Source organism: Euprymna scolopes, chromosome 18 (assembly GCF_053919585.1).
Source record: "Euprymna scolopes isolate OS-2025 chromosome 18, ASM5391958v1, whole genome shotgun sequence".
Classification (NCBI taxonomy): Eukaryota; Metazoa; Mollusca; class Cephalopoda; order Sepiida; family Sepiolidae; genus Euprymna; species Euprymna scolopes.
In genome coordinates this window covers 4,866,753-4,883,217 of record NC_136499.1, presented here as the reverse complement: position 1 = coordinate 4,883,217, position 16,465 = coordinate 4,866,753, and the positions used below count along the sequence as shown (strand labels likewise).

At 21.6% G+C, this 16,465-nt stretch overlaps 1 protein-coding gene across 3 annotated transcripts in view; it reads left to right on the top strand.

Annotated features, from left to right (window-relative positions):
* Positions 1–16,465, top strand: part of LOC145297488 (ral GTPase-activating protein subunit beta-like) — a 198,968-nt gene that overhangs the window by 147,960 nt on the left and 34,543 nt on the right. For all 3 annotated transcript variants that reach the window (XM_080143373.1, XM_080143372.1, XM_080143371.1), the window contains one exon: positions 12,868–13,045. In XM_080143373.1, the coding sequence (XP_079999499.1) occupies positions 12,868–13,045 (178 nt within the window). The remainder of the gene's footprint in view (positions 1–12,867; positions 13,046–16,465) is intronic.

Genomic DNA, 16,465 nt, shown 5'->3' with positions numbered 1-16,465 from the left:
TCCATTAATAATTGGTTTCACAATTCGCTCATAAACATTACTATATTCTAAACATTTATTTCAATCCTCCGTTTTAAGGGAAACTATAAATACGTATAAAATTAAAACTAATAGCACCTCATGGATAGTATATATAATTTGAGTTGACTGAACAAATTCGATTTAATCTGACAAAGGAATTTAAGAGGAAACTAAGATAAATCTTGAAAAAACGCATTATTCCATTTGCATCTTTGGCCCATTCTTTTATTTTTATTTTATTTTTATTCTTATCTCTATTTCCTTCTTGTTCCTCCCTTTCCTTCCCTGATCCAGTCTCTATAACCAGTACACAACCTGACCCTCAATTAAGTCACCGGTCAAACTTTTTTATGAGTCTTTGAACTTTATTTAAAGAGATATCTATTCTGCTGTGTGTGTGTGTGTGTGTATATATATATGGATATATGTGAACATGTTTCACTCCATTTCTTACCATTCACTACTACCTACTCTCCCTACAACTAACATCTCGCACCACTAATAATAATATAGACTTCTAATGATAAGGATTCCACCAGACTTTGAATTATTTTCGCTGGACCCGACCCACAAACAAATTTATACAAGCACTTGCCCGAATCGGACATCTACACAGCTATGCGGATTACCCAATATATAACCTGGACCTTATTACCCAACTACTGTAAAGAACGCCTACCATGGATTTTACCAAGCAATCTGGATCTACAATTTTCATATCCTTTTCTGCAAATCCTCTTGCAACAGGACTTCTGATAATTTAAAGATAATTTAATTATGTTGACTTTGACTTTCCATGTCTCACTGACTTTAGTTAATAGGGTTCATACCTTTATAAATATTTGCTAATTTTTTCTCTCCTCTGATGAGATGGTAGACATCGAAACCCTATAGGTTAAGGAGATTAATTTTCTAAAGCATTCTTTGTCTTGCTTAGAATAATAAAAATTCTTTGATATGAAACTCAACCACTTCATTTCAATAAGGGTTTTTTGAAATTCATTGAATCACAATTTAATATATATATATATATATATACCTTTTTAATATATATATATATATATATATATATATATATATATATACACACACCTTTTTACCTTTAAATTGTTGGCCTTTTGAAAACTAATTATCATCAAACCATATATATATATATACATGTACCTACACAAACAAACACATGCATATATAGAAATAGAGGTGGGGTAAATATAAAAAGATACAAATAGATATAAGTAAGAACTACCATAAATGCACGTGTTCACAAATCCTCTATTTTGTACATCATTCTTTATTTAAGAAAGTAATAAAGAATGATGTAAATGCTTGATTTATATACATGATTACATTATATATATTATACATGATTACATTACATATATTATACATGATTACATTATATATATTATACATGATTACATTACATATATTATACATGATTACATTACATATATTATACATGATTACATTATATATATTATACATGATTGCATTATATATATTATAAATTATTGCATTATATATATTATACATGATTACATTATATATATTATACATTATTGCATTATATATATTATACATGATTACATTACATATATTATACATGATTACATTATATATATAATAAATTATTGCATTATATATATTATACATGATTACATTACATATATTATACATGATTACATTACATATATTATACATGATTGCATTATATTATAAATTATTGCATTATATATATTATACATAATTACATTATATATATTATACATTATTGCATTATATATATTATAAATTATTGCATTATATATATTATACATGATTACATTACATATATTATACATGATTGCATTATATATATAATAAATTATTGCATTATATATATTATACATGATTACATTATATATATTATACATTATTGCATTATATATATTATAAATTATTGCATTATATATATTATACATGATTACATTACATATATTATATATGATTGCATTACATATATTATACATTATTGCATTACATATATTATACATGATTGTATTATATATATTATACATTATTGTATTATATGTATTATACATATTATACATGATTGCATTATATATATTATAAATTATTGCATTATATATATTATACATGATTACATTATATATATTATACATTATTGCATTATATATATTATAAATTATTGCATTATATATATTATACATGATTACATTACATATATTATACATGATTGCATTATATATATTATAAATTATTGCATTATATATATTATACATAATTACATTATATATATTATACATTATTGCATTATATATATAATAAATTATTACATTATATATATTGTACATGATTACATTACATATATTATACATGATTACATTACATATATTATACATGATTGCATTATATATATAATAAATTATTGCATTATATATATTATACATGATTACATTATATATATTATACATTATTGCATTATATATATTATAAATTATTGCATTATATATATTATACATGATTACATTACATATATTATACATGATTGCATTACATATATTATACATGATTGTATTATATATATTATACATTATTGTATTATATGTATTATACATATTATACATGATTGCATTATATATATTATAAATTATTGCATTATATATATTATACATTATTGCATTATATATATTATACATGATTACATTACATATATTATACATTATTGCATTACATATATTATACATGATTACATTATATATATTATACATGATTGTATTATATATATTATACATGATTGTATTACATATATTATACATGATTACATTATATATATTATACATGATTACATTACATATATTATACATGATTGCATTACATATATTATACATTATTGCATTACATATATTATACATGATTGTATTATATATATTATACTTGATTGTATTATATGTATTATACATGATTGTATTATATGTATTATACACGATTGCATTATATATATTATACATGATTACTTACATATATTATACATTATTGCATTACATATATTATACATGATTACATTATATATATTATACATGATTGTATTATATATATTATACATGATTGTATTACATATATTATACATGATTGCATTATATATATTATACATGATTGCATTATATATATTATACATGATTGTATTATATATATTATACATGATTACATTATATATATTATACATGGTTGCATTATATATATTATACATTATTGCATTACATATATTATACATGATTGTATTATATATATTATACATGATTGTATTATATATATTATACATGATTGTATTATATCTATTATACATGATTTTATTATATATATTATACATGATTGCATTACATATATTATACATGATTGTATTATATATATTATACATGATTTTATTATATATATTATACATTATTGCATTACATATATAATACATGATATGATTACATAATATATATTATACATGATTGCATTACATATATTATACATGATTTTATTATATATATTATACATGATTGTATTATATATATTATACATGATTGTATTATATATATTATACATGATTGTATTATATATATTATACATGATTGTATTATATATATTATACATGATTACATTATATATATTATACACGATTACAATCTTTATATTATACATGATTGCATTACATATATTATACATGATTACATTATATATATTATACATGATTACATTATATATATTATACATGATTGCATTATATATATTATACATGATTGCATTATATATATTATACATGATTGTATTATATATATTATACATTATTGCATTACATATATTATACATGATTTTATTATATATATTATACATGATGGCATTATATATATTATACATGATTGTATTATATATATATATACATGATTGCATTATATATATTATACATGATTACATTATATATATTATACATGATTGCATTATATATATTATACATGATTGTATTATATATATTATACATGATTACATTATATATATTATACATGATTACATTATATATATATGTTACATGATTGCATTATATATATTATACATGATTACATTATATATATTATACATGATTGCATTATATATATTATACATGATTACATTATATATATTATACATGATTGCATTATATATATTATACATGATTGCATTGTATATATTATACATGATTTTATTATATATATTATACATGATTGCATTACATATATTATACATGATTGTATTATATATATTATACATGATTGTATTATATATATTATACATGATTGTATTATATATATTATACATGATTGTATTATATAAATAAAACATTATTGTATTATATATATTATACATGATTACATTATATATATTATACATGATTGCATTACATATATTATACATGATTTTATTATATATATTATACATGATTGTATTATATATATTATACATGATTACATTATATATATTATACATGATTGCATTATATATATTATACATTATTGTATTATATATATTATACATGATTGTATTATATATATTATACATGATTACATTATATATATTATACATGATTGCATTATATATATTATACATTATTGCATTACATATTTTATACATTATTGCATTACATATATTATACATTATTGTATTATATATATTATACATGATTGCATTATATATATTATACATGATTACATTATATATATTATACATGATTGTATTATATATATTATACATGATTGTATTATATATATTATACATGATTGTATTATATATATTATACATGATTGTATTATATATATTATACATGATTACATTATATATATTATACACGATTATATTACATATATTATACATTATTGCATTACATATATTATACATGATTGTATTATATATATTATACATGATTACATTATATATATTATACACGATTACATTATATATATTATACATTATTGCATTACATATATTATACATGATTTTAATATATATATTATACATGATTGTATTATATATATTATACATGATTGTATTATATATATTATACATGATTGCATTATATATATTATACATGATTACATTATATATATTATACATGATTGCATTATATATATTATACATGATTGTATTATATATATTATACATGATTGTATTATATATATTATACATGATTGTATTATATATATTATACATGATTACATTATATATATTATACATGATTACATTATATATATATGTTACATGATTGCATTATATATATTATACATGATTACATTATATATATTATACATCATTGCATTACATATATTATACATGATTTTATTATATATATTATACATGATTGTATTATATGTATTATACATGATTACATTATATGTATTATACATGATTTTATTATATATATTATACATGATTGTATTATATATATTATACATGATTACATTATATATATTATACATGATTACATTACATTTATTATACATTATTGCATTACATATATTATACATGATTGTATTATATGTATTATACATGATTTTATTATATATTATACATGATTACATTATATATATTATACATGATTGTATTATATATAGTATACATGATTGCATTATATATATTATACATGATTGCATTATATATATTATACATGATTTTATTACATATATTATACATGATTTTATTACATATATTATACATGATTGTATTATATATATTATACGAAATTACATTCTATATATTATACATGATTGCATTATATATATTATACATTATTGCATTACATATATTATACATGATTGTATTATATATATTATACATGATTACATTATATATATTATACATGATTGTATTATATATATTATACATGATTGTATTATATATATTATACATTATTGCATTACATATATTATACATAATTACATTATATATAATATACATGATTACATTTTATATATTATACATGATTACATTATATATATTATACATTATTGCATTACATATATTATACATGATTGCATTATATATATTATACATGATTACAATATATATATTATACATGATTGTATTATATATATAATACATGATTACATTATATATATTATACATGATTGTATTATATATATTATACATGATTGTATTATATATATTATACATGATTACATTATATATATTATACATGATTGTATTATATATATTATACATGATTGTGTTATATATATTATACATGATTGTATTATATATATTATACATGATTACATTATATATATTATACATGATTGTATTATATATATTATACATGATTGTATTATATATATTATACATGATTGTGTTATATATATTGTACATGATTGTGTTATATATATTGTACATGATTGTGTTATATATATTGTACATGATTGTGTTATATATATTGTACATGATTACATTACATATATTATACATGATTGCATTATATTATAAATTATTGCATTATATATATTATACATGATTACATTATATATATTATACATTATTGCATTACAGATATTATACATGATTGCATTATATATATTATACATGATTACAATATATATATTATACATGATTGTATTATATATATTATACATGATTACATTATATATATTATACATGATTGTATTATATATATTATACATGATTGTATTATATATATTATACATGATTACATTATATATATTATACATGATTGTATTATATATATTATACATGATTGTGTTATATATATTATACATGATTGTATTATATATATTATACATGATTACATTATATATATTATACATGATTGTATTATATATATTATACATGATTGTGTTATATATATTGTACATGATTGTGTTATATATATTGTACATGATTACATTACATATATTATACATGATTGCATTATATTATAAATTATTGCATTATATATATTATACATGATTACATTATATATATTATACATTATTGCATTACATATATTATACATGATTGCATTATATATATTATACATGATTACATTATATATATTATACATGATTGTATTATATATATTATACATGATTACATTATATATATTATACATGATTGTATTATATATATTATACATGATTGTATTATATATATTATACATGATTACATTATATATATTATACATGATTGTATTATATATATTATACATGATTGTATTATATATATTATACATGATTGTATTATATATATTATACATGATTGCATTATATATATTATACATGATTACAATATATATATTATACATGATTGTATTATATATATTATACATGATTACATTATATATATTATACATGATTGTATTATATATATTATACATGATTGTATTATATATATTATACATGATTACATTATATATATTATACATGATTGTATTATATATATTATACATGATTGCATTATATATATTATACATGATTGCATTATATATATTATACATGATTGCATTATTATATATTATACATGATTGCATTATATATATTATACATGATTGCATTATATATATTATACATGATTACATTATATATATATATTATACATGATTACATTATATATATATATTATACATGATTACATTATATATATTATACATGATTACATTATATATATTATACATGATTACATTTTATATATTATACATGATTGTATTATATGTATTATACATGATTGTATTATATGTATTATACATGATTGCATTATATGTATTATACATGATTTTATTATATATATTATACATGATTGTATTATATATATTATACATGATTGTATTATATATAGTATACATGATTGCATTATATATATTATACATGATTGCATTATTATATATTATACATGAGTGCATTCTAATAAAATAAATACATATGTCATGTACATACACACACACACACACACACACACACATAAAGTACAACGTTATACAGGGTGTTTCAAAAGTCTTGGGAACATAACGATTTTTAATAACTCAAAAACTATTAGGAGTTGAAAAATGAAATAGGTACCGTTGGAAAGGTTAAAGTTTCAAGTTTTGTGGGGAATCTTCAAAGTTGCTCAATATGAGCCACATTGGTCACACGGCAGACATCTAGTCGATAGTCCATTTCCTGCCAAACGCGTTCTAGCATCTTGACGTCAATGGTTCCCACAACTGCCGTTACTCGAGCCTTTAGTTCGTCAATATCTCTTGGAAGGGGCGGCACATAGACTTGTTGCTTGACAAAGCCCCAAAGGAAAAAGTCACACGGGGTAAGATCTGGAGACCTAGGAGGCCAGGGCATGAGAACATCATCACCTCGCCCAGATCTCCCAATACATCTACCAGGCAGCCTTGTGTTAAGAAACTGCTTTACTATAAGACTCCAGTGTGGTGGTGCACCATCTTGTTGAAAAATGAAGTCATCAGATTCTGCTTCTTCCAACTGAGCCATTAACCAGTCTTCCAGCATGTTGAGATAGGATTCACCAGTGATAGTTGCCACTTCAAAGAAGAACGGTTCATAGACACCTTTCTTGGAAATTGCACAAAACACGTTCACTTTTGGTGAATCTCGCTCGTGCTCAAGAAGTTCATGAGGATTCTCAGTACCCCATATGCGAGTGTTATGCTTGTTAACTTTGCCATTCAAATGGAAGGTCGCCTTATCGCTAAAAACAAGCCGGTCATCAAAGCCGTTATCTTCCAACTGCTCTTGCATTGCAATGCAAAAGTCACGGCGAAGTGGCTTATCAGTGTCCTTCAACTTTTGGACCAACTTGAGCTTGTAAGGTACCATTTGCAGTCGTTTCCTTAAGACACGCCAGACAGTTGCTGGAGCAAGCTGAAGTTCCTTGCTGGCTCTTCTCACTGATTTATGGGGGCTCTGCTGAAAGGCTGTCCAAACTTGCTCAACTGCATCTTCTGAAGTTGAAGGGCGACCTGTTCGCTTACTTGGGCACAAACACCCATCTTTCACAAATTTAGCATGCCATATGACAATGGATTTCCTTTCAGGGGCTTCTTTTTTAAATTTCCTGCGAAATGCACGCTGAACACATGTTCACGATTCAGTCTTTGCAAATTGGAGGATGCAAAATGCCTTGTCTTGTTTAGAGAATGCCATTGCTGCACCTGGAAAGATAAGACGAAAATCATTAGTATGACCAAAAACTTGATTAAGCAAGCTTTAAAATGGCACCAGTTTCATTTTTCTACCTGGAATAGTTCATGATATATACGCATTTGTAATGTTCCCAAGACTTTTGAAACACCCTGTATTATACATGATTACATTATATATATTATACATGATTGTATTATATGTATTATACATGATTACATTATATATAGTATACATGATTTTATTATATATATATTATACATGATTTTATTATATATATATTATACATGATTTTATTATATATATTATACATGATTATATTATATATATTATACATGATTGTATTATATATATTATACATGATTGTATTATATATATTATACATGATTTTATTATATATATTATACATGATTGTATTATATATATTATACATGATTGTATTATATATATTATACATGATTTTATTATATATATTATACATGATTATATTATATATATTATACATGATTGTATTATATATATTATACATGATTGTATTATATATATTATACATGATTTTATTATATATATTATACATGATTTTATTATATATATTATACATGATTGTATTATATATATTATACATGATTATATTATATATATTATACATGATTGTATTATATATATAATACATGATTGTATTATATATATTATACATGATTTTATTATATATATTATACATGATTGTATTATATATATTATACATGATTTTATTATATATATTATACATGATTTTATTATATATATTATACATGATTGTATTATATATATTATACATGATTATATTATATATATTATACATGATTGTATTATATATATAATACATGATTGTATTATATATATTATACATGATTTTATTATATATATTATACATGATTGTATTATATATATTATACATGATTGTATTATATATATTATACATGATTGTATTATATATATTATACATGATTGTATTACATATATTATACATGATTACATTATATATATTATACATGATTACATTATATATATTATACATGATTACATTATATATATTATACATGATTGTGTTATATATATTATACATGATTGTGTTATATATATTATACATGATTGTGTTATATATATTATACATGATTGTGTTATATATATTATACATGATTGTGTTATATATATTATACATGATTGCATTATATATATTATACATGATTACATTATATATATTATACATGATTGTTGCTTTTGTTCAAAAGTTGCTGCTCCGTTTTAACTTTCTTCTCTTTAACCTGCTACTATCAGATGAGACTGTCTAAAAATACTGACTTCCTGACCTAATGTACCCCTTTTCTCCTCTTAAAATGTTCAGCAAGTGATGTCATTGAATACGATCATTCTAGGTTTCGTTTAGTCTCTTTGTGCTCGGCGATCACTCTGGGGAAAGCTCTTGTTGTTGAAGGATCCTGTTAGGTGAATTACCACTTTCCTAATGCTGTAAACAAAATCGAAGAGCAAATCGTCAGGTACTTGTTGCTAAAGTTTGTATGACTGCAGAGCAAAGATTATTTAAGCCAAAAGAAAAAAGAATAACACTTTGATAGTCTTTTTTGAATAACATAATAATTTATGGAAAAAAATTATACACTTTGATTCTTCATAAGTCTCAGCTTAGGCCCTTAATATTCATGTCTGGACAGCACCCTTTGGTTAATCTGGGTGATTTTCATGTTTAGTCATCAACCCCAAGTTTGAAGTCAGTGACATGAAGTCCAGTGGAGCGTATATTGATGTCTCTTCATCTCCGTCTGTATAGAGCTCCCAATGCACTGATTTATGTGGAGAATTCACTGAGTGAATGGCTCCATTTCTCTTCCAATAAAATTTAACTCACAATTCTTGACAATACATTATTGTTCTAACTTCTTGTCATATTTACTGGTTCTCTAATATGCAGGGATTTGCCCTTCTGACATGGGAATGGTCAGCAAATTTACAACATGCCCTTTCTTTCTTTATCTATTTTCTATCTCCCTCTATTACCATAAAAGAGGCTTTCCTCCTACCATTCCTCCTGGCTCCCGAAATCACAGATGCATTTGCTTAGTTTGTTACCAAAGTTCCATTGGCAGATAATTTTAATTGCAATCATCGCAGTGGATGTGTGTAGCTGTTCCAGTTTCTGATAAGCAATTCTTAACAATTTGATACATTTTCAGAAAAGAAACTTTGGTCAAGGATCTGTTTAATTCTGTTTATGATAACAAAAATCACATAGCCAAATCTTCTGAGATGTCAAAACCACCCTGCTTGAGGAGGTTTGACATGGTCCGAACGATGAACCATTATTTCAGTTATCAACAAAAGCCAATTTTCATGTCCCAAATCTTTGGGAAAGTTAATTTATTGCCAAATTCCATTTAGGTTAATTGCCAAGAAAATAACTCAAAGTTTTCTTTGAAAAAACCCAGAATATTTCTTATCAATCTCCTTTATTTTGCAACTTTTATATTGCAAATTAACAGTTTGAACCTTCACCTTTTCCCCGTTTTCTTGTCTTTTCTTTCTCCTCCTTTTCTGTTTTTACCCTTCTCTTTCCCCTCCTTTTCCACCATCTGAATCTCGACATTTGTTGCTGTGGCGTATCAACCCTTTTTCCAACCTTGTTACTATCATCACACTAGAACATGCCAAACATTGATATTTTTTTCTTTGCAAAATTCAATCATGTTCTGCAAAGTCAAAAACAAAGAAACAACAATTTCCGTCTACAAAGCAACCAAACCAAACACCATGAATAAATATTTGAAGATACAAAGAACTTGAAGCTTAAAACTTTTACAAAAATTAGTGAATTCAGCATTAAATATTCTGAAAAAGGTTGCTAAGCCATAAAACAAAACAAGACAAAACCAAATCTTCACTTTGAGTACAATTCCTATTTTTCTTGCGCAAGAACTTATCTTTCTTTTAGGAGATAGAAATTATCACAGTTGTTTTTATTTACATATCGTGGAACTGTTATCCTCATCTTTGTTATGTTCACAATGTTTTGATCGTTGTACTCTTCAGATAATTTCTTGCATATAATAAGACTTGTAGACTGCAAGAAAATGCTATGACTGGAAAATGATTAAGCCAGCAATTTCAAACATGTAAATAACTTAGTTTTACCAAGGAAAAGTTAGCATCATATATATATATATATATATATATATATATATATATATATATATATAATATAATGCTTACTTTTCCTTGATAAATCTAAGTTATTTACATATATTTTTTTTTTTTTTTCAGAAATTAAAAAAGTGTTTTCAATAATTTTAAATTATAAATTATTTATTCACCAACATAATGTGTTTAATCAGGATGGTACTGTGGTGATATGTTCTTTGAATTTTTTAGGTAAACCTTATCTTCAGAAATAATAACAACAATAATAATAATATGTACAGCCACTTAATGGAACCAGGCATCTACACCAAATGATTGGACATATTTAAAAAATATAATTTTTTTTTCTTTTTGAAGATGAGGTTTACCTCAAAAATAACATCACAGTAACATCCTGGTTCAATACTTTATAATTGAAAATTATTGAAAACTTTCAATATTGATTGTTTTATTTGAGTAACTATGAAATATGCTTTATTTTTTATTTTTCAAACTTTTCTAGGGGGCCTTTCCACCCCCTTGTGGACCAGAGTCTCTCTTCTCTCTGCTTGATGAACAGGCTCTCTTAAAATATGCCCGGGGAACATCACTACCGGAACAAGGGACACCATTCCGTTATTTTGTTCTTGAGAATTCCATCATCCTTGGCCTCCTTGAACAACCATTGGGAAATATACAAGGTTTGTAAAATATTCTTTTCTTTATTTCACCATGACAATGCACCTAATAACAAAATCCTTCACATTCAGCATTTCCTGGCTGAGAAGAAGATTGCTGTGCTGGAACATCATTGCTATTCGTCTGATTCTCTTCAGTGTGATGTATTTATTTTCCTCAAACTACAGATATTTATCAAAGATAAACGTTATTAAAAGAAAATATTATTGTAATTCTAAAGCAGAATAACATAATTCTAAAGCTGAATAAATAATTCTAATGCTAAATGAATAATTCTAAAGCTGAATAACATGATTCTAAAGCTAAATAAATAATTCTAAAGCTAAATAAATAATTCTAAAGCTAAATAAATAATTCAAAAGTTAAATGAATAATTCTAAAGCTGAATAAATAATTCTAAAGCTAAATAAATAATTCTAAGGCTAAATAAATAATTCTAAAGCTGAATAAATAATTCTAAAGCTAAATAAATAATTCAAAAGCTGAATAAATAATTCTAAAGCTGAATAAATAATTCTAAAGCTAAATAAATAATTCTAAAGCTGAATTAATAATTCTAAAGCTGAATAAATAATTCTAAAGCTGAATTAATAATTCTAAAGCTAAATAAATAATTCTAAAGCTGAATAAATAATTCTAAAGCTGAATAAATAATTCTAAAGCTGAATAAATAATTCTAAAGCTGAATAAATAATTCTAAAGCTAAATAAATAATTCTAAAGCTGAATAAATAATTCTAAAGCTAAATAAATAATTCAAAAGTTAAATGAATAATTCTAAAGCTGAATAAATAATTCTAAAGCTTAATAAATAATTCAAAAGTTAAATAAATAATTCTAAAGCTGAATAAATAATTCTAAAGCTAAATAAATAATTCTAAAGCTAAATAAATAATTCTAAAGCTGAATAAATAATTCTAAAGCTAAATAAATAATTCAAAAGTTAAATGAATAATTCTAAAGCTGAATAAATAATTCTAAAGCTAAATAAATAATTCAAAAGTTAAATGAATAATTCTAAAGCTGAATAAATAATTCTAAAGCTAAATAAATAATTCTAAAGCTAAATAAATAATTCTAAAGCTGAATAAATAATTCTAAAGCTGAATAAATAATTCTAAAGCTGAATAACATGATTCTAAAGCTAAATAAATAATTCTAAAGCTAAATAAATAATTCTAAAGCTAAATAAATAATTCTAAAGCTGAATAACATGATTCTAAAGCTAAATAAATAATTCTAAAGCTAAATAAATAATTCTAAAGCTGAATAACATGATTCTAAAGCTAAATAAATAATTCTAAAGCTAAATAAATAATTCTAAAGCTAAATAAATAATTCTAAAGCTGAATAACATGATTCTAAAGCTAAATAAATAATTCTAAAGCTGAATAAATAATTCTAAAGCTAAATAAATAATTCTAAAGCTGAATAAATAATTCTAAAGCTTAATAAATAATTCTATAGCTAAATAAATAATTCTAAAGCTAAATAAATAATTCAAAAGCTAAATGAATAATTCTAAAGCTGAATAAATAATTCTAAAGCTGAATAAATAATTCTAAAGCTAAATAAATAATTCTAAAGCTGAATAAATAATTCTAAAGCTTAATAAATAATTCTATAGCTAAATAAATAATTCTAAAGCTAAATAAATAGTTCAAAAGCTAAATGAATAATTCTAAAGCTGAATAAATAATTCTAAAGCTGAATAAATAATTCTAAAGCTAAATAAATAATTCTAAAGCTGAATAAATAATTCTAAAGCTTAATAAATAATTCTATAGCTAAATAAATAATTCTAAAGCTAAATAAATAATTCAAATAAATAATTCTAAAGCTGAATAAATAATTCTAAAGCTGAATAAATAATTCTAAAGCTTAATAAATAATTCTATAGCTAAATAAATAATTCTAAAGCTAAATAAATAATTCAAAAGCTAAATAAATAATTCTAAAGCTGAATAAATAATTCTAAAGCTAAATAAATAATTCAAAAGTTAAATGAATAATTCTAAAGCTGAATAAATAATTCTAAAGCTAAATAAATAATTCTAAAGCTAAATAAATAATTCTAAAGCTGAATAAATAATTCTAAAGCTGAATAAATAATTCTAAAGCTGAATAACATGATTCTAAAGCTAAATAAATAATTCTAAAGCTAAATAAATAATTCTAAAGCTAAATAAATAATTCTAAAGCTAAATAAATAATTCTAAAGCTGAATAACATGATTCTAAAGCTAAATAAATAATTCTAAAGCTAAATAAATAATTCTAAAGCTGAATAACATGATTCTAAAGCTAAATAAATAATTCTAAAGCTGAATAAATAATTCTAAAGCTAAATAAATAATTCTAAAGCTAAATAAATAATTCTAAAGCTGAATAAATAATTCTAAAGCTAAATAAATAATTCAAAAGTTAAATGAATAATTCTAAAGCTGAATAAATAATTCTAAAGCTAAATAAATAATTCAAAAGTTAAATGAATAATTCTAAAGCTGAATAAATAATTCTAAAGCTAAATAAATAATTCTAAAGCTAAATAAATAATTCTAAAGCTGAATAAATAATTCTAAAGCTGAATAAATAATTCTAAAGCTGAATAACATGATTCTAAAGCTAAATAAATAATTCTAAAGCTAAATAAATAATTCTAAAGCTAAATAAATAATTCTAAAGCTAAATAAATAATTCTAAAGCTGAATAACATGATTCTAAAGCTAAATAAATAATTCTAAAGCTAAATAAATAATTCTAAAGCTAAATAAATAATTCTAAAGCTGAATAACATGATTCTAAAGCTAAATAAATAATTCTAAAGCTAAATAAATAATTCTAAAGCTAAATAAATAATTCTAAAGCTGAAAACCATGATTCAAAGCTAAATAAATAATTCAAAAGCTAAATAAATAATTCAAAAGCTAAATAAATAATTCTAAAGCTGAATAAATATTTCTAAAGCTAAATAAATAATTCTAAAGCTGAATTAATAATTCAAAAGCTAAATAAATAATTCTAAAGCTAAATAAATAATTCTAAAGCTGAATAAATAATTCTAAAGCTGAATAAATAATTCTAAAGCTGAATAAATAATTCTAAAGCTAAATAAATAATTCTAAAGCAGAATAAATAATTCTAAAGCAGAATAACATAATTCTAAAGCTAAATAAATAATTCTGAAGCTGAATAAATAATTCTAAAGCTGAATAAATGATTCTAAAGCTTAATAAATAATTCTAAAGCTAAATAACATGATTCTAAAGCTGAATAAATAATTCTAAAGCTGAATAAATAATTCTAAAGCTGAATAAATAATTCTAAAGCTAAATAAATAATTCTAAAGCTAAATAAATAATTCTAAAGCTGAATAAATAATTCTAAAGCTAAATAAATAATTCTAAAGCTAAATAAATAATTC